Source organism: Rhinoraja longicauda, chromosome 1 (genome assembly GCF_053455715.1).
Source record: "Rhinoraja longicauda isolate Sanriku21f chromosome 1, sRhiLon1.1, whole genome shotgun sequence".
Taxonomy (NCBI): domain Eukaryota; kingdom Metazoa; phylum Chordata; class Chondrichthyes; order Rajiformes; family Arhynchobatidae; genus Rhinoraja; species Rhinoraja longicauda.
The window spans coordinates 4,409,713-4,435,991 of NC_135953.1; the positions used below are offsets into that span (position 1 = coordinate 4,409,713).

A 26,279-nucleotide genomic window follows, 5' to 3' on the forward strand; every position below is an offset into this window, starting at 1 on the left:
GAGAGCCTCATCTATTTCCTGAAGAACGAGAACATCTCCGAAGCCCTAGTGTGAAACACCTCATCCCGGGCACAGATGCGGCGTAGACGGAGGAATTGGGAGTAGGGGATAGACCTTTTGCAGGGGACCGGGTGGGAAGAAGTATAGTCCAGATAGCTGTGTGAGTCAGTGGGTTTATAGTAAATGTCCGTCACTAGTCTGTCTCCTGTGATGGAGATGGTGAGGTCCAGAAACGGGAGGGAGATTCGGAGATAGTCCAGGTATATTTAAGGGCAGGATGGAAATTGGAGGTGAAGTGTATGAAGCAGTGAGTTCTGCATGGGTACAAGAGGTAGCACCAATGCAGTCGTCGATGTAGCGGAGGTAGAGTTCGGGGATGGGGCCGGTGTACGTCCGGAACAGGGATTGTTCGACGTACCCGACAAAGAGGCAGGTGTAGCTAGGGCCCATGAGAGTGCCCATAGCTACGCCTCAGGTTTGGAGGAAATGGGAGGAGTCAAAGGAGAAGTTATTGTAGATGTTATTGTGCTGTCTTCTTCAACTACTGCAGGCACTGTTACAGAGCTTGTTGCTGTGATTCTAAAATTTTTACGTTGCGATGGTGAAGCTATGTATTTACAATCCAGGGAGTAATTTGATGGGGGGGGGGGGGTGCGGAAAGAGTGTTCGAAGTGATTCAGTTTACTTCTTCAGGTATAGATTTAAACTTTAGCTATCTTGGTTGTTAAGCTTGGTTTGTTATTACATTGCATCCTGTAGATGTAACATTTGTTTGTGGTAGTAATTGGATGGATATCATTTGGGGTTCAGCTGTTGCAGCATTATCCTGGCAGGTTTTCAGATGTTCCATTGTACATCTAACATGAATTCTGTACATGGTGGCAGTATTTGAGAGGTAGGTCATGTTACACAAATCCCACTCCTTCACTGCTCTGTGGTACACTATTTCCTCTGGCAAGTAAATTAAGTTTCCAACCATTGGCATACTTAGTATGAATGATGGTAGAAATTTGTAATGATAGTGACTTTGTGTTTTTGAAGATTGTTGACTGGGATATTTCTTCTTGATGTCTTTGGTTGTCAGACACTTGTGCACGAATATAGACTTGTAGGGCTGTTTATTATTTGAATATTTGTGAGGGGGTGGTACATTGATGCAGCATTTATTGTTGCTGCCCCACAGCTCAACCCCTTGGTATGATTCTGGCCATGGATACCTTCTGCATGGAGTATATATGTTCTCTGTGACTGCATTTGTGTACAGTCATGTGATTGTATATGGGTGCTTGGTCACAGAAGAAATTGAGTGAGGACATGCTTCTATGCTCTGATCCAAACATATATATTTTTTGTAATCAATCCCACTCTTGACCATAATGCAGTAGGGACGTGCATTAATGAAACCCCTGAAGATGATTGGGTAGCTGATATTGTAATTAATTCCTAGGCCTGCTTTGTATGAATTTGTCCACTGTGTCCTAACTCCATTTGATCAACTTCCTTGATGCAGTATTCATTTGTGATGCAGATAAATGAATTGATAGTGCTGTTTAACTTGCATCCCTATCTGGATGGAGGCGATAATGAAGTTTAAAACCAGATGATTCTGCTGAACCAGTGCTGTGGATTAGTGAGCTGATTATCTGTGACACTTTGTTTTGAAGATGGGTCCATGCATCATGCTTTTAATCATTTGGAGAAGATTGATCAGGCTATGCTAGAATTGTCCTATTATAATTAAAACACTGCAGGCATGGTCAATTTTCTTCCATTACCAAAGAATTGTCACTTTGTTTGCTTAGCCAGCAACATGACTAGTTCTCGTTAATGTGGTGTACTGACAGAATATTATGTTGATTTGTGCTTGTGAAACTGTTTAAATACAAAAAACATATTTTCTCCAGTATGAAATTAGGCTTCAGATAGGTTATTCCCTCATTGCAATATGTTTGCTGCAGCTGGCATGCCATTCTACAGTCCCAGTTGAGCTAGCATTGATCCCATCGGACCTCATTCATGCCAAATTTCAGAAGAGAGTAATGGACACACAAACTGGGTTCTCCTACTATTATTCCTAAAACATGAGTGGGATTTAGGGCAACACAATGGTTCAGCTTGCAGAGCTGCTGCCTCACAGTGACTTTACATGACATATAGAAAAGTATAGCTTAGGAAGAGACCCTTGTCACAATGTCCTTGCTGGACTTGTTGCTGGCAGCACTGGTTCCCGAAGTGGAAATGATTGAGAGCTTGAGTTTCCTTGGTGTAAATGTTATCAACTGTTCTGTCTTGGACATTGAAGTGACAGCGTAGAAAGCACCAATTCTTCTATTTCCTCGGCAGACTGAAGAAATTTGGCATGTTTCCAATGACGTACAAACTTTCACAGATGCACCATAGAACGCATACTGTTGGGATGCGTCACAGCTTGGTTTGGGAACTGCTCTGCCCAAGACCAGAAAAAAATTGCAGAGTTGTGGATGCAGCCCAGTCCTTCACAGAGACTAGACTCCCCACCATTGACTCTATCTACACTTCACGCTTTCCTCCCGTGTCCTAAATATGTGCGGGTTGATAGATAAATTGCCTATAATAAATTTCTCCTTGATGAATGTGAAAATTCTGTATGGGGGCAGGGATGTGGGGTTCATTAATGTGAAAGTGAGGAGGATAACATGATTTAGGAACATTATTTTAAATATGGGTGCTTGATGGCAAATGCAGACTTGGTGGCAGAAGGGTCAGTTTTTGTGTTCTATCTCCCTGTTACTCTGCAGAGCAGAAGGGTCAGTTTTTATGCTTTATCTCCCTGTTACTCTGACTCTTAACTCTGCTGTCCTGATGGGAACACTGAAGAAATGGGAAGAATTGACATGGCAATCGGTAAATATGGATAATCTGAAAACATTTGATAGTATCTTGAGGTTGGTCCCAAATTTTGTGACTTGTGAAATTGAATTGAAAATAATAATCTGAATGGGTAATTAGTTGAGCTGCACGAAAGGATATGCCAGGAACAATCAAATTGTACTCTAAGTGGTAAAAGCTATTTGAAGATTGTCCATAGAGAAGAAATATGGGATGTTGACTTTCATGAACCCAGGCATAGAAATAGACAATAGACAATAGACAATAGGTGCAGGAGTAGGCCATTCAGCCCTTCGAGCCAGCACCGCCATTCAATACGATCATGGCTGATCACTCTCAATCAGTACCCCGTTCCTGCCTTCTCCCCATACCCCCTCACTCCGCTATCCTTAAGAGCTCTATCCAGCTCTCTCTTGAAAGCATCCAACGAACTGGCCTCCACTGCCTTCTGAGGCAGAGAATTCCACACCTTCACCACCCTCTGACTGAAAAAGTTCTTCCTCATCTCCGTTCTAAATGGCCTACCCCTTATTCTTAAACTGTGGCCCCTTGTTCTGGACTCCCCCAACATTGGGAACATGTTATCTGCCTCTAATGTGTCCAATCCCCTAATTATCTTATATGTTTCAATAAGATCCCCCCCTCATCCTTCTAAATTCCAGTGTATACAAGCCCAATCGCTCCAGCCTTTCAACATACGACAGTCCCGCCATTCCGGGAATTAACCTAGTGAACCTCCGCTGCACGCCCTCCATAGCAAGAATATCCTTCCTCAAATTTGGAGACCAAAACTGCACACAGTACTCCAGGTGCGGTCTCACCAGGGCCCGGTACAACTGTAGAAGGACCTCTTTGCTCCTATACTCAACTCCTCTTGTTACGAAGGCCAACATTCCATTGGCTTTCTTCACTGCCTGCTGTACCTGCATGCTTCCTTTCATTGACTGATGCACTAGGACACCCAGATCTCGTTGAACTCCCCCTCCTCCTAACTTGACACCATTCAGATAATAATCTGCCTTTCTATTCTTACTTCCAAAGTGAATAACCTCACACTTATCTACATTAAACTGCATCTGCCATGTATCCGCCCACTCACACAACCTGTCCAAGTCACCCTGCAGCCTTATTGCATCTTCCTCACAATTCACACTACCCCCCAACTTAGTATCATCTGCAAATTTGCTAATGGTACTTTTAATCCCTTCGTCTAAGTCATTAATGTATATCGTAAATAGCTGGGGTCCCAGCACCGAACCTTGCGGTACCCCACTGGTCACTGCCTGCCATTCCGAAAGGGACCCATTTATCCCCACTCTTTGCTTTCTGTCTGTCAACCAATTTTCTATCCATGTCAGTACCCTACCCCCAATACCATGTGCCCTAATTTTGCCCACTAATCTCCTATGTGGGACCTTGTCGAAGGCTTTCTGAAAGTCGAGGTACACCACATCCACTGACTCTCCCTTGTCAATTTTCCTAGTTACATCCTCAAAAAATTCCAGTAGATTTGTCAAGCATGATTTCCCCTTCGTAAATCCATGCTGACTCGGAATGATCCCGTTACTGCTATCCAAATGCTCAGCAATTTCGTCTTTTATAATTGACTCCAGCATCTTCCCCACCACTGACGTCAGACTAACTGGTCTATAATTACCCGTTTTCTCTCTCCCTCCTTTCTTAAAAAGTGTTCTAAAGGTTCTAAAGGTCTAGAATCAATTTTATAAAATCTTGGAGCTACATCGTCACAATTGTGTGAAATTATTCTGGTTTACACTCAATGAGAAGGTCATGGAGTGCTCGAGAAGGTGGAGAGAAGATTGAACAGAGTATTGCGCACACAAGTGACTGCAGATGCTGGAATATGGGACAAAAAGCAACTCAACAGTGCGAACAACATTTCAGGGGAAAGGAATTGTTGACATTTGTATTTCGGATTCTGCATTTACCAAGGTGTTACCTGCGATGCGACTTTTCAGTTATGAGAGACTCGACAGGCTGGGTTTGTCTTTCTTGGAGCAGAGGGGGCCGAGTGGGCACCTGTAGTTTACAAATTCTAAGACTGGAGGCCATAGGTTTAAAGTGGAGTACGGTTTTGATATCTGAGAGGGAGGGGGTATAAAAATTCATCCAAAGAGTGGTTGCAATCTGGAAGGTACTGCCTGAAAAGTTGGTGAAGGGGCAGGTTCTCTCACAACATTTAACAAGTATCTGGATGAACACTTGAGTCATCAAGGCATAAATGGCTATGGACCAAGAACTGATAAATGGAATTGTGTACTTGATGGTTGTCTTCAGCCTCTGATATTCCTCCACTATGGTCAAGTTGGAGTAGAATGGGAAATTTAAGTGAAAGGTGATTGTAAAATTAACATTGGCCTTGCAGCACAAAAGTAATATTGAATATACTGAACCACAATTAGATATAAGAAGATAACTGCAGATGCTGGTGCAAATCAAAGGTATTTATTCACAAAATGCTGGAGTAACCCAAAGGAAGAAGGGTCTCGACCCGAAACGTCACCCATTCCTTCTCTCCCGAGATGCTGCCTGACCTGCTGAGTTACTCCAGCATTTTGTGAATAAATACCACAATTAGATATTGGGTCAATTAGCTGAAAGTTTGTTCAAAGAAGTAGACTTTAAACACTGATAAAAGAAAAAAAGGTATAATGGCAAAGATGCAAGAGATTTTCCCAGAGCTGTACACCTTGGTAGCTGAAGGCATTGGTGAAGCAGTTATATTTGGGAATGATAGAGGCCAGACATTCCAACCCACTGCCTCTTAATATGCCTTGTGATATTTGCTATAATATATAACTGGAACTTGTCTTGGAAGAATCTTCACTGAATATCAGTAAGCAAGTTATTACTAAGTAGGTGCCATGATTCCTTTGCCTTGATAATTAGGATTAGGGGATCGGGCAAAAATAGGCTGTAAGATTTGTTTCATGGATCATTCACTTTGCCAACTGAGTTCTACTTTCATATCTATATTGAATGGTACATTTTCCTCAGGAAACAATTAGCTTTACTTAACCACCTGCACTACTTTTGAATTGTGGCCTTTGTGTTAATTGAAGTCGGTCTGCCGGCAGATACTGTTTTATTTATTATTTCATCAAAGAATGACTTGATTAGGCTGACATACTGTTGAGGGTGGCTTCCCTCCCGGATTCATCAGATGAACAATACATTTATGTTTCTGCTTCACAGGAATGACACTACACCATGGCATAAGATCCAATAAAAGCTTGATCAAACAGCTGTTAAGGTGTGCTTTGATCTGGTCTGGTTTATTATTATCATGTGCATGGACTTTCAGTGAAAAACTTTGCGTGCTCTCTGGTCAAATCATACCATACAGGAGGAGGCAATCATGTCATACATAAGTACAACTGGTAGTGCTAAAAGAAAAATACCAGAGTTTAAAATATAGTGTTACCACAGATGTGCCACTTGGTTTTGTGGTCAATCTTGCGGGGGAAGGGAGTCTTAGTTTGTGGTCAATTCTGCCTCGGGAAAGCAACCAACATAATCAAGGACCATTTGTACCCTGTTCTCTCCCCGTGAATGGAATGGCTTGTGAATGGAGTTTGAGATGGTGAATGCAGTGGACAGCTTCAACCTCATCAGTGAACAGTGGGAGTAGAATGCTGTACTTATCCTCTGCCTAGAAACATAGAGAAAGAAATAGTTACAGGAATAGGCCATTCAGCCCTTCGAGCCAGCACCGCCATTCAATATAATCTTGGCTGATCATCTATAATCCTGCTTTTTCCCCATATCCTTTGATTCCTTTAGCCCTAAGAGCTAAATCTAAATCTCTCTTGAAAACATCCAGTGAAATGGACTTCACTGCCTTCTGTGGCAGAGAATTCCACAGATTCACAACTCTCTGGGTGAAAAGGTGTCTGATCAGCTGTTTAAGCATATAGGCCAGGTTGAAAGATGCATTATAAAGTAGAAAGTATCTTAGTTTTCAGATTTTCCCCTTTCCCTTGGTCTTTACAGCCTTTTTCTAGCTGAATGTTCCTGAGCTGTTAACCTTGTCAGCATATCTTCTAACATTATGAGCCTTCATGTAGAACCTGAATGTGTTGCCAAGGAGTGACATGTGGGTGGTGGAGCTTTGAACTAAGAATAGTTTCATGGCGCCAGAAGTAATATTACAGAGAAGGGGAGAGAAACTGTTGTTAGATAGAGCTCTAGGGGCTAATGGAATCAAGGGATATGGGGAGAAGGCAGGCACGGGGTATTGATTGGGGACGATCAGCCATGATCACAATGAATGGTGGTGCTGGACTGAATGGCCTCCTCCTGCACCTATTTTCTATGTTTGATTATTCTCTGCTTAATTCTGTTACTAGAAACTAAAGCAGTCTCGTAAACCTGGATTACAGAGAGATATTGAAGGAAGAATACTTTAGGCATGTTGGGAAGAATGAGAAATTAATTACTATCATCACAACAGGTTGTCATTAATGGACAAGGTGATTTGGTGCAATGGCAAGGCTGGAAACCTTTTTTGGATTGAAAAATATGGTTTTTGATATGCAACGATGTGTTCAAGCGTTGATAAAATACATCTCTTGGTGCTCCTGAACACATCATCAGTGATGTAACCTGGGGTCATTGGGTGTATCGGGTCTTTCAACATCAGACACTCTCGCCCAGGCGACCCAGCTGTGGTTGATCAGACCACAACTTGTGTTCAGGCGGCATTCGCTCCTCCCCATGGACCTCCTCTCCTGATCCAGAGCCATCTCGAGGCTTTCTGCTGCCTCTGTGGTGTTCTTGATGACTCTTCACTCCATTCCGGTGATGCCCAGTGCACTCAAGGCTTTGTAGAGTGATTGACCTGCAAAACCTCTAGAGCCAGCAAAGGAAACATTAGAAATGATGGCTTGGGTACTAGGTTGAAAGTTATGCTCTTATTCATTCACATTGAGTATAGTTTTGATTTTTCTTTCATGTTAAAAAAGGGCATCTTTATTGCTACAAAAGACAAATATGCGGTGATGAGATCGTTTTTTCTCACCATCAATATGGACATATGTTGAAAGATAGTCTAATATCTTTGGACGTGTGGTTTGTCTTTGTAATTTCTCCATGATTGTTTTTTCCTTGTGTCTTTTCAATCTTTGGTTTGTGCATTGGTAATGGGTTTTGTTTGCTTGGTGGAATGAGTATTGAGGAAGGGGTGGAGTAAATTGTAGGTGTCAAATGACCAGAGGTGGTGTCATTTTAAGTAGCTAAAAACCTCAATGTCTGGAAAGCTTTCATTAGGATTTTGCAGTGATGTTGTAAAATGTAACTGCCAAATTGTTATTTCATGTTTGAATTAAATTTACATGAAGTTTTCATCTTGATCCATAATAAGGTCAGTCTGTCTAGTTTGTGTATGTTTCTTGCTCTGTGCTGAGTGATCCAGTTTTTTTAATAGACTGCCGGGCAGGTGGCGATTACTTCATGTTTTTGCAGTATAGTGTTTCCAGAATTTGGACTATTGAAATTATGCCAAAGTATAATGCTTTATGAGGGTTTACCTGGACGATATTTTTCTGGACGAAGACTTGGAAAATAATGTGAGGAACACTCACGCCTTTGAAAATCTGTTGTAACACTGCAATAGGAGCTGCCTTTTTTAGTTTGCCAGACAGGCTTCATACTATTATAGATTTTGAAATCGATTTCAAGATTAAAAGAGCCCAAATCCTAAATTTAAGATTGAGGCATGTGCCCTGCTACTGTAATGTGTGGTGTGAGAGGTAATTAGAGTACCTGGAGAAATCACTCATTGAGGAAATGATTGTGCATTAGAAGCCATCTTTTTTCTAAGATCTCGCTTGCCACGTCGACTCTGGCCAAAAGCATACAGGTGATGTGTTCTTCAGTCCCTATTTATGATAACCAGCTGTGTGTGAGGTGTTCAGGAATAGCAAGTCTGGCTCTTTCCAAAATTTTGATTCCAGTAAGAAAGCAGCCTTTGCAATGTGCCTTTGGATGCAGATTCTGGAATTCAATTCCTGATGGAGTAAGCTTGTACTCTGAACTGTATGTTCAGCATGAATTGTTTGCCATAGATGAAATACTCGTTTACAGGAGAGGGACATTTAAAAGTTGTCCTTGAGGTGCTGTGTCTACTTTTGACAGACTTGTATGGAGAACCTTAAAGTTTTTTTAAACATCTTAATATATTAAGACTACATTGAGCAGAATGAGGTTCTTAATTTTAGAAACATTCACATTCTAAGGTTGAATATTTACAATACAGTGGTGAAACATGTGCTATGCATTGACCGAAGTAGACCAGGAATGCAATCATCCCTTTGTTCAACCAGAATCTCAGCTGGTTTTGTCTTTCATTTCCAGTTAGGAAGAGGTTCCATGAGAAACAAACTATCTGATATATTTGAATCGTGAAGCAAACTAGCTGATATAGTTTCTCTCCGGTAATTGATATTTAAAAGCTATGTGAGTGTCCAGTGAGAAAAGATCTGAATTATCTGTGGCATTGTCAGTTATGAGTAAAACTTTGTTTATAGATGTTTTCAAAAAGTTCATAAAGGTAAATTCGAAGTATTGAATATAATATCTCAACATAAAAAACAATCATTAGACGGTCTCTTTGGGTGCAATATAAATCTCCTACCATCTTATTTATTTTCACTTTCTTGCATTTAAGCTTTTGTTGTTTAAACCATGTTACAGTGAAGATTCGAGCTTAAGCAGTTAGAAAGCTTGAATTGTGTTATTTCTGTACAAGCAAAAATCTTGGTGTTTATTTTGTAATTTAAGGGATCCACAGTCCAAAGGTGTAGCTGTCACCTGTGAAGCATATAAAATCAAATGTGGTATTGCATGGTTTGTGCAGTGTGAAATTATGTGTCTTTATTGATACTATTAGGTAGTCTGTGATGATCAGCATCTGCAGTTCCTCCCTCGACATTCTAATGAGATGTTTGCTGTCTTTGAGTTACAGTGAAGGTTAATGGCACCAATCTGTCAGAAAGAGGCAGGCATATCATTCTACATTGTATCTGGATTTTTAAACGGCCTTTGATAAGGTGCCGCACATGAGGCTGCTAAAGAAGATGAGGGCCCATGATGTCAGAAGGAAGATACTGGCATGGATAGCAGGTTGGCTGGATGGCAGAAGGCAAAGAGTGGCAATAAGGGGGCCATTTTCTGGTTGGCTGCTGGTGACTAGTGGTGTTCCACAGGAGACAATGCTGGGGCCGCTACTCTTCACAGTGTATATTTGGATGAGGGAATTGAAGACTTTGCAGATGATACGAAGATAGGCGGAGGGCAGGTAGTGTGGAGAAGGCAGGGAGTCTGCAGAAGGACTTGAACAGGTTGGGAGCTGAGAAGTGGCAGATTGAATACAGCGTAACAAAGTGTGGAGTCATACATTTTGGTAACAGGAATAAATGTGTGGACTATTTTCTAAATGGGGAGGGAATTCAGAAATTGGAGGTGCAAATGGACTTGGAAGTGTTGGTGCACAGTTCTTAAAAAGTTAATTTCCAAGTCGAATCAGTAGTAAGGAAGGCAATTGCAATGCTAGCATTTATTTTGAGAGAGTTTGGATACAAAAACAGGGATATAATGCTGAGGATAGACACAAAAAGCTGGACAGGCAGCATTTCTGGAGAGAAAGAACGTTGAGGCTTTATAAGGCACTGGTCAGACCGCATTTGGAGTATGGTGAGCAGTGTTGGGCCGCATATCTGAGGAAGGATGTGCTGGCGTTGGAGAGGGTCCAGAGGAAGTTTACGAGAATGATCCCAAGAATAATTAGGTCAACATATGATTAACGTTTGAGGGCACTGGGCCTGTCCTAGTTGGAGTTTAGAAAAATGAGCACGGACCTCATTGAAACTTACCAAATAGTGGAAGGTCTGGATAGAGTGAATGTGGAGAGGATGTTTCCACTAGTGGGAAAGTCTAGGACCAGAGGCCATAGCCTCAGAATAAAAAGACGTACCTTTAGAAAGGAGATAAGGATTTTCTTTAGTCAGAAGGCTGTGGAGGCCGTCAATGGATATTTATAAGGTGGAGATTGACAGATTCTTGATGAGTGGGGTTGTCAGGGGTTATGGGGCGAAGTCAGGAGAATGGGGTTGAGAGGGAAAGATAGATTAGCTATGATTGAATAGTGGAGTAAAGTTGATGGGCCGAATGGCCTAATTCTGCTCCTTAAACTTATGCAGTATCTAGTTGTAACTTTAGAAGTACCGAGGACACCTACCGATTGAGGCAAGGCTTGCATGCTTTCTGGGTTATAAAGTAAAATTGGGCACTATCGCTGGCAATAACAGCAGACGCCACTTCCATGGGTCAATCTATGGTCACTTTGAAAAGAAGATCAGTAGAAGGATGTCATCTGCCCCGTCACCCTTGGGTGTGCCTTTGTCCACGGTCGCTGTAGCTAATGTAAAATCGGCCCTCTAGAATGAATCCACAAAAAACAACTGACCTGGATGGATTTTCAGCCGTGTGCTTAAGACCTGCCCCGATCAGCTGGCAGGGGTATTCATGGACATCTTTCACCCCTCTACTCTATTCTGAGGTACCTATCTGCTTTAAGAAGACCACTATCATCCTGGTGCCAAGGAAAAGCAAGGTAGTGTGCCTTAATGACACCATCAAGTAGTTCTGAAATCCACTGTCATGAAGTATTTTGAGAGGTTGGTCATGGAGTACATGGGCCAGCTTCCCAGCCAACCATGATCCACTGCAGTTTGGCTACTGTCACAACAAGTCAATGGTGGACACCATTTCCCTGGCCCTACATTCATCTTTGGAACATCTAGATAATAAGAACACCTACATCAGTCTCCTATTTATTGACTGCAGCTCTGCCATAACATCAGTGAGAATAAGCAACAAAAATTCTCCACAATAATTCTCAGCACTGTTGGCCCGCAAAGATGTATTCTCAACCTCTTGCTATACGCCCTTTCCATTAGTTTCTGTGCTTTAACTCCATCTAGAAGTTTGCAAATGAAACCATTGTAGTGGACCAGATCTCAAACAATGACGAGACAGAATGTAGGAAGGAGATAGGGAGTTTGATTACATGGTGTCAAGACAACAATCTCTCCCTCAATGTCAGCAAGACAAAGGAGCTAGTTATCGATTTCGGGAAGGGAGGTGGAGTATTTCTCCAATCGGCATCAATGGTGCCGAAATGGAAATGGTCAGGAGCTTCAAATTCCTAGGCATAAATATCCCCAACAATCTTATCCTGGGCCAATGAGGCTACAGCAAAAAAATCACCCCTACTTCCTCGGGAGACTCGGTGAGTTTGGCATGTTTCGCCAACTTGTGCAGAGGCACTGTGGAAAGCAAACTATCAGGTTGCATCAAAGCTTGTTTGGGAATAGCTCTGCCCAAGACTTCAAGAAATTGCACAAAGATAGTGGTAGAGCATGGTGACTTTCTGTGTGCCTTTCCCAGAGGAGAGTCTACCTTCATCCAATACAATCATGCTACTCTTCTAAATCTACCACCATTTCTAATCATATTTTACCAGGCTTCAGAACGGACCTTCCGTAAGCTAAGGTATCATATATATACAGCCGGAAACAGGCCTTTTCGGCCCACCAAGTCCGTGCCGCCCAGCGATCCCTGTACATTAACACTATCCTACACCCACAGGGACAATTTTTACATTTACCCAGCCAATTAACCTACATACCTGTACGTCTTTGGAGTGTGGGAGGAAACCGAAGATCTCAGAGAAAACCCACGCAGGTCACGGGGAGAACGTACAAACTCCTTACAGTGCAGCACCCGTAGTCAGGATCGAACCTGAGTCTCCGGCGCTGCATTCGCTGTAAAGCAGCAACTCTACCGCTGCGCTACCGTGCAGGTACTGTCTGATGCACCTCTACCTGATTGTGGATATTTGACTTTGTCTATGGAACTGATGCGCTGCGATGCTGAGAACTATATTTTGTACTCTGTATCTTCCCTTTGCTCGATCTATTGTGCTTGAGTTGGATTTAATTGTATTTATGTATAGTATAATCTGAATTAATTGGATAGCATACAAAACAAAGTTTTTCACTGTACTTCTACAATGCTGTAAAACTATATTCTACACTCTGGTATTTTACTTTTTGCACTACCTTTTATACATGTGTATGACTTGATTATACTCATGTACAATATAATTTCATTTAATTGAATTGCACACAGACAGAAGTTTTTTACTATACCCTCAGTACATGTGACAATAACAAACCAATAAACCAATGGATGAGTATTCACAGAGTTCTATTTCGCCATTGAATAAGTCTAGTAAGTGGCAAACAGTCATTGTTGGAGGGAAAACACATTATGCTTGATACGGTCATTATGCCAGTACTTGTCTCTCCTTGGTGTATCTTGCTACATCCTTAATGAGCATCTCCTGAATATGTCATAATTGGGCTATACAAGTATGATAGAACTGCATAATGGTTATGTAAGTGAAAAATAAAGCGTAAACTTTAAAAAGAAATATGAACATAAGATTTTGGAACAGGTCATTCGACCCCTGGAGCCGACTGCCATGTAATAAAGCATGCTGGTTTGATCATAACCTCCAATTTCAATTGCATGATTGACTCTAACCCTTGATTATGAAGAATCTATCGACCTTAATAATATTCAAAAACTGTTTCCAACAATGTTTGAGGAATGTCAAAGACTCGCAAATCTGAGAGATGAAAAATCTATTAAAGATTAGTGACCTTTTTAAAGATGAGATGGGGAAAAAAGGCTTCTGATAGAGAGGTGACCAGGAGAAATTGAATGCTGGCAGTGAAAGTGAGATGTAAAGATATGTCCTGAGGATTTGTAAACAAAGTGAATAAAATACAGAAAAGGCGAAAAGTCCTGGAGAGGAAGGCTGAAAATGAGTGAAATACAATGTTGAAGTGGCCACATACAAGTACCTGGGAATGAAGGTATCTAATAAACAGAATCCAGCTATCACCGTCTAATGTTTAGTGGTATTGCCATCACTGAACCCCCATGACCAATATTCTGGCGGTTACCATTGAACAGAAACTGTACACAATATGGCTACAAGAACAGGTCCAAGACAACGAATCCTGCAGTGAATAACTCGCTTCCTAACTTCTCAAAGTCTGGTTGCAATCTACAAGCCACATGACAGTGCGATGGAGTACTTTTCACTTGTCTGGAGGAGTTCAGCTTCAGGAACGCTCAAGAAGCAGCTGTTTGTACGATCTACAAGGTGCACTACAGCAACTTGCCAAGGCTCTTTTGACAGCACAGTTGAAACCTGTATCCTCTACCGGGTAGAAGGGCAAAGGCAGCAAAAAATGGAGAGACCATTACCTGGAAGTTGCCCTCCAAGCCACATACCATCCTGATGTGAAAAGACATCGCCGTTCTTTCACTATCGCTGGGTCAAAATGTAGGAAATCTCTCCCTAACAGCATTGTAGGTGTATCCATATACGTCTCAGACTGCCACAATTCAAGAAGGCAAATTGCCACCTTAAGGGCAACTAGGTCATTAAATGCCAATTCGGCCTGTAAAGCAATTCATTGTGGAGCCTTGAATTTTATAATATGATTTGTCAGAAGATGAGGTGTGGTGCGTCAAGCTTATTGAGTTTTGACGGAAAAAAATCAGAAAGGTCAGAGTGAGGTAGCACATTGAGAGCGATGGGCGATGGCCCTCTAATCCTACATCGTTAGAATGGCCGTAGGGCCTTTTGCTTTCTCCTTGCTTAGAGACTTGACATTCACCAACACCCTCCTTTTGCTTGCCTAAACATTCTGGCATTGAACAACTTCTTTAAAACTGCCTTGTTTAATCAAAATTGTATGCATATATGAGGCCCAGCTATACCAGGGTTCGCTCTCAACTCTTTTCACTGCATTAATGATTATATTGGTGCTGCTTTCTGCTGTCATATTGAACATGAGTGCTTCATCACCTTCATTACCATTTTCCACCATGCTCCTGCTTTCATCTTGTCCAACTTTTCCCATTTTTTGGAGATAGACACAAAGTGCTGGAGTGACTCAACGGGTCAGGCAACATCTCTAGAAATAAGGGATGGGTGACGTTTCAGGTCGAGACCCTTCTTCAAACTCAGGTTCTTCAGTCTGAAGAAGGGTCCCGACCCGAAATGTCACCCAAACGAGGATGCTACCTGCTGAGCTAGTCCAGCACTTTGTATATCTATCTTCGGTATAAATCAGCATCTGCAGTTCCTTTCAACACATCTTCCCTTTGTTCCCTTTTTCAAGAGCAATTCTAGACTCAGTCCTTTGACCTCTCCCCATAGCTCTACAAATATTTTCCTTTCCCGTACTATTCATTCCTTGAAAAGTTCACAATTGAATTAGTCTGAAAAAGGGCCCTGACCCAAAATATTGCAAATCCATGTCCTCCAGCGATGCTCCCTGACCTGCTGAGTTACTACAGCAGTTTGTGTATTGCTCAAGATTCGACCATCTGCAGTTCTTTGTGTCTACAATTGAATCCTGACAGTGCATTCCAGACCCTAACTGCTTTCCTCATGAATTCCTCCTAACTGCTCTCCTCAAGCATTCCAGACCCTAACTGCTTTCCTCATGAATTTTATTTCTTTTGTCAAATGCTGTCTTTGTCTTCTGTTTTGACCCCTGCTTCAATGGAATTTTTTATTTACCTGTTCTTCATATCCTTCATGATTTCAAATATCTACCTGATTCCCTCACAACCAAAAGCACAAACTACAGCTACATTTCCAGTTTATCCATAATACAATGTACCTCATCCCTGGAATCATTGTAGCAAATTTCTTCTGTACGCACTCTGAAACCTTAACATTTTTCCTAAGGTCAGAGCACATAACTAGCTGCACCAATGTTCATCTTGGCATTTCATTTTCCCAATTTTTCCATCTATACATCTGTTCCATTGATGCCAGATCCCATACCATTGTTTCCAATATGTTTTGCCTTTCTCTTTCCCCCTCCACCATAAAGAATGATATTGCTATTATTTTATTATTGTCAGCTGTGAACCTTACAGTTCTATTTTGTACAATTCAACCTTCACCACCTGTGCTCCCATCCAGAACAAGAATAATGTTTCCTCCTCGTCCTCTCGTTCCACCACCAACCTCTTCGTTCAACAGATCGGTATCTTAAATTCTGACGCCTTCAAATGCAATACCCCAAGGAGACAAATTTCCCCCCTTTTCCTTTCTGCGTTCCCAAGGGACTGTTACATCTGCAGTGCTCTGGTCCATTACATCTCCACTAAAACCACTTCGCACGTCAACTTATCATGCAACTGAAAGACATGTACACCCATTTTCTTTCTGCATTATTGTCATTCAAGGATTCAAACATCATTTGGGTGATATAACCAACCTGATTTCCCGGTGGCTGAGCACTTCAACTCCCACTCCCAGTCTGACCTTTCTGTCATGGGCCTCCTCCAGTGCCATAGTGAGGCCCACCGGAAATTGGAGGAACAGCACCTCGTATTTCGCCTGGGCAGCTTGCAGCCCAGCGGTATGAACATTGACTTCTCCAACTTTAGATAGTTCCTCTGTCCCTCTCTTCCCCTCCCCCTTCCCAGATCTCCCACTGTCTTCCTGTCTCCATCTATATCCTTCCTTTGTCCCGCCTCCCTGACATCAATCTGAAGAAGGGTCTCGACCCGAAATGTCACCCATTCCTTCTCTCCTGAGAAGCTGCCTGACCTGCTGAGTTACTCCAGCATTTTGTGAATAAATACCTTCGATGGGTGATATAACATATCACTTGCACTTCTTCAAATTTAGATGTACTTTATTAGTTGCTGACAATATGGTTTCCAATACATTGGGGAAATGGATGCAGAGCCTCTCATTTCAGCTGGTCCATATGAGTTAGGCTAATTAACCCTATTACATTAATCCATCACATTTCGACTCTGACTTTGTTTGCCTTTGCTATTCTACGCTATTCTGATGATGCTCAAAGCAACCCCAAGAAACAGTATCTTGTTTTAATTGGCACATTTTTTAAGGCTCAATATTAATTCATCAACTTCAGATAATTATCCATTTACGTGTATGGCTTGATTGTACTTGTATAGAATATAGTATGATTTTATTTCACTGGATAGCACGCAAACAAAGGCTTTTTGCTGTATCTTTGTACACGTGAGGTTAATAAACTAATAGCAATATCATTCTGCCTTTTTATTTGATGTCTGCAGCATTTTTTTTAACCTTTTTGCATCCCAAGGCATGCTTTTACCATCCTTTTCCAGCTGGCTCCATAAACCACCACGTGTCTCATTGAATCTCTTCTGGTCTCCACTCAATTTCAGTCATTTTGTTCTGTCAAATGTTCTTGATGCTGGAAATCTAAAATAAAAACTGAAAATGCTGGAGTCAGCAGATCAACTATGTCTCTGGGAAGAGAAATCAGTGTTAATGTTTCAGGTCGAAGGCCCTTCATCAGAACTGTTTTATTTCTAACTTTTCTCAGTTCTATTGAAAGGTCATTAACCTGAAGTGTTACGTTTTGATTCTGTCCCTCTGGATGCAAAGTGCTTTCATAATTTTCTATTTTTATTGCAGGAAAGGGAGTTTGTGTCTGCAGCTTCAACAATTATCCCCGCTTTGTACTCTTTTTGGATTTTTTAAAATCTATCCTTCATCCTCTGTACAGAGGAAACAAAATATTGTCCACCTATATGCTAGTGTAACACTGGTAGATACCAGTTGCATTTGGAATATAGGAGAAAGTTGAAAAGTTTCAAAAGGAGATGGGCAGTAGTTATTATTTTTTTACTTGGTGCTCAGTAAATCTGGACAGGCATAAATTTTAAAAAACCACTCCAGGGTATTTTGATATGCTGCTCAATATGATTCCCTGATTTTTCTCATGGTCATGTTTGTTTCTTATCTGCTATTCGATGGCCCAGCCCTTACGTTTGTTTCTTTACCTCTAGTGACTACCCTGGAACAACTTTTTCTTCTGATCATTTCAACAACTGAGGAAAATGGTGAGTTCAGCAGAAGAGTTGTGAACCTTGTCACATCTATCCCTGCACCTTATGCTGCTGGGAAGTATGGGGTCAGGTCACAGGTGTGCATAATACAACACACCATCTCAAAAAATTGTCTGTGAAAGGGTAGCATGCGTGCAGCTCAACTTTTACAACAAACAAACATTTAAGTGTCTTTTGTCATTTTAGGGCTTGTGTCCCCATCCCTTGATTATCTTTCTTGATTGAACACTTAACCGAATTGGCCTGCAGTGTGCTGAATGTTTTTGTCTCTGCTGGCTAGTTTTAGCATAAATCCAATATTCTAATAATATTCATTCAGGGTATTTCTGAGTCAAATGTTTCTTGTCTTTAATCGGTCCCTATATCCTGTGTTCTACATTGCAGACTGATTCCTTAGACATGAAGGCACCTAATATGACAAACATGACGTCAGGCTCTGGGGCGCAGGAAGTTATCGTATCCAATGGGCATACTGAAAGTGAGCCAAATCCTTTTGCCGAGTACATGTGGATGGAACATGAAGAAGAATACAACCGACAGGTAAATGTGACTTTAAAATTAATACAATAATTAAAGACAGAACTTGAAAAATCAGACTCGATGTGCCGAATAGTCTACTTCTGCACCTATGTCATGAACTAAACCCACTGTAGCCTCTCTTATGGTGTTAAACTTTTAAACAGCTCCACTCCAGATTATTTTCCATATCTACCATAATTTTGTGTTTATTATAAAACAAGCGCTACAAATATTAGTGAAATTCATTGGAATAGGAGGAGGAAAAAAAGCAAGAAGTCAAGAGTACCAAAATTTGTAATATGGCTGGCGTCCAACAGGAATTAATGTTGTTTGTAATATTCATGAATGACTTACATAGACGTGGGAGGCAAGATCAGTACGTTTGCACATGGCGTGAAGATTGGGGGAGTTGTTGACAGTGTGGAAGGATGTCTGAAGAGTCTGCAGGGAGATCATGTTGTGCTGATGAAAAGGGGTGAAAATTTGCAGTTTAATCTGACAAATGTATGGTGATGCATTTTGGGAATACTTACGAAGTTAAGACATGCATCACGAATGGTAGGATCTTGGGGAGTTTACTAAAATCCGTGGTATCATGGACTGTGAACTGGGTTAACAAAGATTATAAAAGAATCTTAATGAACTGGGAAAGTGGGTCAAAGAATGGTCGTGAGACAACAGCCTCTTCCCCCAACGTCAACAAGACAAAGGAAGCTCGTTATCAACTTCAAGAAATGTAGTGGGGTACATGTTCCAATTAACATGAATGGTACCAAAGTGGAAATTTTTGAGAGCTTCAAGTTCTATGGCATCAATATTACGAATGACTTGTCATGAATCAACCATATTGAAGAGACAGCCAAGAAGGCATACCGACTTCTGCAGGAGACGAGGGAAATTTGGCATGTCTCCGATGACTCTTTACTGCTACGGACGCGCCACAGAAAGCATGTTGTTGGGTTGAATCATATTGTCAGGTTTAGAAACTGCTCTGCCAATGACTGCAAGAAATTACAGAGAGTTCTAGCAAATTGGTCAAACCTCAATAGAGTACTGATGTGCTGCTCTAGTCACCATTTTCTAGGAAGCTTATGTTTAAGAGGACGCAGAGGAAATTCCCAAGTATAATTAAGAGGAGAAACGGGAGAAGTTTGGTGTGTTCTCCCGGAAGTGGAGAAAGCTGGGGCGAATGGAGGGGCATGATTGAGCTATATAATGTTATGAGGGATATGGATAGACCACATCCAGAAAACCTTTCCCCATACAAGAGTTAGATCCAATTCGATTACATAGATTTAGGGTAAGGGGCTAGAAATTTTGAATGGGTACAATAGACAATAGGTGCAGGAGTAGGCCATTCGGCCCTTCGTGCCAGCACCACAATTTAATGTGATCATGGCTGATCATTCTCAATCAGTTCCCCGTTCCTGGCATCTTCCCATGCCCCCTTACTCCGCTATCCTTAAGAGCTCTATCTAGCTCTCTCTTGAATGCATTCAGAGAATTGGCCTCCACTGCCTTCTGAGGCAGAGAATTCCACAGATTTACAACTCTCTGACTGAAAAGGTTTTTCCTCATCTCCGTTCTAAATGGCCTACCCCTTATTCTTAAACTGTGGCCCCTGGTTCTGGACTCCCCCAACATTGGGAGCATGTTTCCTGCCTCTAACGTGTCCAACCCCTTAATAATCTTATATGTTTCGATAAGATCCCCTCTCATCCTTCTAAATTCCAGTGTATACAAGCCTAGTCACTCCAGTCTTTCAACATACGACATTCCCGCCATTCCGGGAATTAAGCTAGTGAACCTACGCTGCACGCCCTCAATAGCAAGAATATCCTTCCTCAAATTTGGAGACCAAAACTGCACACAGTACTTCAGGTGTGGTCTCACTAGGGCCCTGTACAACTGCAGAAGGACCTCTTTGCTCCTATACTCAACTCCTCTTGTTATGAAGGCCAATATTCCATTGGCTTTCTTCACTGCCTGCTGTACCTGCATGCTTCCTTTCAGTGACTGATGCACTAGGACACCCAGATCTCGTTGTACGTCCCCTTTTCCTAACTTGACACCATTCAATTAATAATAATCTGCCTCCCTATTCTCCCTATCCGCCAACTTGGATAACCTCACACTTATCCACATTAAACTGCATCTGCCATGTATCCGCCCACTCACACAACCTGTTCAAGTCACCCTGCAACCTCGTAGCATCTTCCTCACAGTTCCACTACCACTCTGCTTTGTATCGTCTGCAAATTTGCTAATGGTACTTTTAATCCCTTCATCTAAGTCATTAATGTATATTGTAAATAGCCTTGCGGTACCCCGCTAGTCACTGCCTGCCATTCTGAAAGGGACCCATTTATCCCTACTCTTTGCTTTCTGTCTGTCAACCAATTTTCTATCCATGTCAGTACCCTACCTCCAATACCATGTGCTCTAACTTTGCCCACTAATCTCCTATGTGGGACCTTGTCGAAGGCTTTCTGAAAGTCGAGGTACACCACATCCACCGACTCTGCCCTGTCAATTTTCCTAGTTACATCCTCAAAACAAAACAAAAAATTCCAGAAGATTAGTCGAGCATGATTTCCCTTTCGTAAATCCATGCTGACTCGGAACAATCCTGTTACTGCTATCCAAATGCTCAGCAATTTCATCTTTTATAATTGACTCCAGCATCTTCCCCACCACTGGGGCACCTTGTTTACCATGAGAGTGGTGGATATCTTTAATGCATTGAATGCCTTGAATTACTGAGACATAGAGTTATATGGACCAAGTGCTGGATAATGATGGTAATAGGAAAGGGTGGCACCGGTTGGCATGGATCAGCTGAGCCAAATATTTCCATGCTCTATGATTCTATGACTACAAGTAATGGTCAGGTGATGAAGAGACAAGGACCTGCAGCTGATGGAATCTTGAGCAAAGCACAAGTTGCTGGACGAACTTGGTGGATCAGGCAGCATATGTGGAGGGAATAGACAGGCAACATTTCAAGTCGGGATACTTCTTCAAACTGAAGAAGGGTCTGACCTGAAAGTGTCGTCTGTCCATTTCCTCCATAGATGCTACCTGACATGCTGATTTCCTCCAGCATATTACATTTTGCTCAATGGTCAGGTGATGCCAACTTTGGGTTTAACTTTTTTAAGGTGGTTAGAGGAGCAACATTGAGAAATTGTAAGAAGACCTGATCTAAGAACTTCATTTTTGTATGTAATATACATTCAAAATATCGAGCCAAATAGCATTTATTCTGAAAAAAATGTAAACTATTGCAGCCAGTGGTCATAAGTACATACTGGTACCAACAGCATAGGTGGAAAAATAGGTGGAACTTGGAAAGGGGGGGGGGGGGGGGGGATGAGATCCTGCAGAATCAATATAGGAAGTTAGGCAGAAGATTAAAAAGCAGGGCCTCAAGGATAGTCATTTCTGGATTACTTCCGGTGCCACGTGCTGGTGAGAGTGGAAAAAGGAGTTTGGAGCAGATGGATGCATGCCTGGAGCTGGTGCAGGGAGCAGGGCATTCGGCTATTTTGGACCATTGGGATCCCTGCTGGGGCAGAGGAAATTCCATAGTTCAATTACGAGGACAGACGGGAGACGGGTTGCATCCAAACTGAAGAGGGACCAAAATCCTGGCAGGGAAATTTTCTAAAGCTACTCGAGAGGATTTAAACTAGTCTGGCGCAGGGTAGGACCCAAAGTAGTAGCAAGGCGGATGAGGCATGAGACAAAGAGAACTAGATAAGTAAATCGGACAGGGAGGATCAAGGCAGGAACTAAGGGAAGATTAATAGATTAAACTACAATTATGTCATTGCAGCTAAGGCAGATGAACGTAGCGCCCGGGTAGGTACATGGAACTGGGATATTATGGCTAATGCAGAAATGTGGCTGCAGGAGGGAATCGCCTGGCACCTCAATGTTCTCAGGTACAAATGCTGCAAGAGGAATAGAGGTGGAGGTAAGAGAAGATTTATAAGGATTTTGCCAGGACTTGAGGGCCTGAGCTGTAAGGAGAGGTTGGGTAGGCTCGGACTTTATTCCTTGGAAGGGTGATCTTACAGCGGTGTGTGAAATTATGAGAGGAATGATTTTGTCCAGGTTAGTGGAATTGAGAACCAAAGGAACTAGGAGGAGAAGCTGAGAGGAGAAAGATTTAATAGCAACATTTCCGCTCAGTGATCTTCCAGAGTGGGTAGTTGAGGAGGGTATATAACAGCATTTGCAAAACACTGACAGGTGCATGGATAAGAAAGATATAAAGGGATTATGGGCTAAACATGAGCAAATGGGACCAGCTAAGATGATGCATCTTTACCGGCACGTGCGAGGGGCTGAAGGCCTTGTTTCCGTGCCACATAACTCTGACTGTAAATGCTCCCAAGGATTAGACTATACTGCCTAATTGACTTCTTTCACTGTGTAATCTGGAGAAAAATGGCCAAATGCAAAACTTGTCTTGGAAATGCAGAGTATAGAAAACATTTTTATACTTCGAAAAACAACGGTAGTTAGAAATTCTTTATCACCTATCTAGCTTTACTTCCTTAGCTCCATATTCACAAAGAAGATATTGTTATACCTAACAATTTATAACTCAATATTGTATCACCAATATCTTTGAGGCAGAAACTGCAGTTGATAATAAAAGAAAAGGATAAGTATACTAAGATTGAGGAGCAAGAAAACAAAATTGATCCTGTATTCTCACAATGAAAGAATACTGTTGTGCAAGTTGTAATCTTTGTTTTTGAAGCTTTCTGTTGTCACCAGATGTGGTACATGGAATGGATAGTTTGAGTTTTTGCAGCAAAGAAAACTGCAATTTCATCAGTTTTGCTTATGCCAGCTAATTGAAGTTGTCAAAATTAATTCATACCTGTATTCTACTGACGTAGCCTTGTACCTTTTCTTTTCAAGGATTTATCCAGTTCTGTCAGGTGTTATGAACCCCTTTTTACCATCTTTAAGATGATGCATTCCACCACATTAAGGACGAAAAATTCTCATTTTCGTCTCTGCTTTTACCAATTTGCTAAAACCTGTATCCCTCTTGTTACTTTTTCCATCAGAGGAAACAAGTTTTTCCTGTTCACCATGCTACAATTTTGCAACACCTTTTAGTCTTTTATGCCTCAAAGAAAGCAATCTTGTTTTTCTTAATTCCTTCAGTTAGTTCAAGTCCCACTCATAGAGGCATACAGTGTGGAAACAGGCCCAACTTGCCCACACTGGCCAACATGTCCCATCTATACCAGTCCCACCTGCAGGCGTTTGGCCCATATCTCTCTAAACCTAATCTATCCATGTACCTGTCCAAATGTTTCTTCGCATGGGATTCAAGGAGAGATAGCTGAATGTATAGAAAATTGGCTTTGTGGAAGGAAGCAAAGGGTGAAAGTGGAAGGTTGCTTCTCAGACTGGAGGCCTGTGAGTGGTGATATGTCTCAGGCTTTGGTGCTGGGCCCGTTTGATACAAACGTGTGTGGTTTTGCAGATAGTGATGATGGTTGTGAAAAATTGCAGCAGGATCTTGATCGATTGGGCAGGTGGACTGAGGAATGGATGATGGAAATGTAAGGTGTTGTATTGTGGGAAGTTTAACATGGGCACGGCCTACACAGTGAATGGTAGGGGAGTACAGTAGAGGAGAGGGATCTAGGAGTGCAGGTACATAGTTTGTTGAAAGTGGCATCAGAGGTAGACAGGGTGGTCAAAAAGGCTTTTGGCACATTGGACTTCATCAGTCAAAGTATTGAGTATAGAAGTTGGAAGGTCTTGTTGCAGTTATATAAGACATTGGTGAGGCCACAATTAGAGTACTGTGTTCAGTTCTGAGCACCATGTTATGGGAAAGATATTGTCAAGCTGGAAAGGGTACAGAGAATGATGAGAAGAGAGGATGTAACTAGGAAAATTGACAGGGGAGAGTCAGTGGATGTGGTGTACCTCGACTTTCAGAAAGCCTTCGACAAGGTCCCACATAGGAGATTAGTGGGCAAAATTAGAGCACATGGTATTGGGGGTAGAGTACTGACATGGATAGAAAATTGGTTGACAGACAGAAAGCAAAGAGTGGGGATAAATGGGTCCCTTTCGGAATGGCAGGCAGTGACCAGTGGGGTACCGCAAGGTTCGGTGCTGGGACCCCAGCTATTTACGATATACATTAATGACTTAGATGAAGGGATTAAAAGTACCATTAGCAAATTTGCAGATGATACTAAGCTGGGGGGTTCTGTGAATTGTGAGGAAGATGCAATAAGGCTGCAGGGTGACTTGGACAGGTTGGGTGAGTGGGCGGATACATGGCAGATGCAGTTTAATGTAGATAAGTGTGAGGTTATTCACTTTGGAAGTAAGAATAGAAAGGCAGATTATTATCTGAATGGTGTCAAGTTAGGAGGAGGGGGAGTTCAACGAGATCTGGGTGTCCTAGTGCATCAGTCAATGAAAGGAAGCATGCAGGTACAGCAGGCAGTGAAGAAAGCCAATGGAATGTTGGCCTTCGTAACAAGAGGAGTTGAGTATAGGAGCAAAGAGGTCCTTCTACAGTTGTACCGGGCCCTGGTGAGACCGCACCTGGAGTACTGTGTGCAGTTTTGGTCTCCAAATTTGAGGAAGGATATTCTTGCTATGGAGGGCGTGCAGCGTAGGTTCACTAGGTTAATTCCCGGAATGGCGGGACTGTCGTATGTTGAAAGGCTGGAGCGATTGGGCTTGTATACACTGGAATTTAGAAGGATGAGGGGGGATCTTATTGAAACATATAAGATAATTAGGGGATTGGACACATTAGAGGCAGATAACATGTTCCCAATGTTAGGGGAGTCCAGAACAAGGGGCCACAGTTTGAGAATAAGGGGTAGGCCATTTAGAACTGAGATGAGGAAGAACTTTTTCAGTCAGAGGGTGGTGAAGGTGTGGAATTCTCTGCCTCAGAAGGCAGTGGAGGCCAGTTCGTTGGATGCTTTCAAGAGAGAGCTGGATAGAGCTCTTGAGGATAGCGGAGTGAGGGGGTATGGGGAGAAGGCAGGAACGGGGTACTGATTGAGTGATCAGCCATGATCGCATTGAATGGCGGTGCTGGCTCGAAGGGCTGAATGGCCTACTCCTGCACCTATTGTCTATTGTCTATTGTCTATTGTCTACAGTTGTACCGGGCCCTGGTGAGACCGCACCTGGAGTACTGTGTGCAGATTTGGTCTCCAAATTTGAGGAAGGATATTCTTGCTATTGAGGGCGTGCAGTGTAGGTTCACTAGGTTAATTCCCGGAATGGCGGGACTGTCGTATGTTGAAAGGCTAGAGCAATTAGGCTTGTATACACTGGAATTTAGAAGGATGAGGGGGGATCTTATTGAAACATATAAGATAATTAGGGGATTGGACACATTAGAGGCAGGAAACATGTTCCCAATGTTGGGGGAGTCCAGAACAAGGGGCCACAGTTTAAGAATAAGGGGTAGGACATTTAGAACGGAGATGAGGAAGAACTTTTTCAGTCAGAGAGTGGTGAAGGTGTGGAATTCTCTGCCTCAGAAGGCAGTGGAGGCCAGTTCGTTGGATGCTTTCAAGAGAGAGCTGGATAGAGCTCTTAAGGATAGCGGAGTGAGGGGGTATGGGGAGAAGGCAGGAATGGGGTACTGATTGAGAGTGATCAGCCATGGTCGCATTGAATGGCGGTGCTGGCTTGAAGGGGTGAATGGCCTACTCCTGCACCTATTGTCTATCTATAATGATGAACAATGATGTTGCTAGGGCTAGAGGGTCTGAGCTTTAGGGAGAGGTTGAGTAGGCTGGGACTCTATTCCTTGGAGCGCAGGAGGCTATGGAGTGATC

General features: G+C 42.2%; 1 protein-coding gene across 2 annotated transcripts in view; it reads left to right on the plus strand.

Annotated features, from left to right (window-relative positions):
• The window catches only part of paip2b (poly(A) binding protein interacting protein 2B), an 86,764-nt gene that overhangs the window by 16,980 nt on the left and 43,505 nt on the right, over positions 1–26,279 (plus strand). Inside the window, exons 2-3 of one of the 2 annotated variants that reach the window (XM_078403875.1) lie at positions 17,842–17,895; positions 18,286–18,441. In XM_078403875.1, coding sequence (XP_078260001.1) covers positions 17,893–17,895; positions 18,286–18,441 — 159 coding nt within the window. In that variant the 5' untranslated portion in view covers positions 17,842–17,892. The remainder of the gene's footprint in view (positions 1–17,841; positions 17,896–18,285; positions 18,442–26,279) is intronic. The other variant, XM_078403967.1, reaches the window with a different exon arrangement.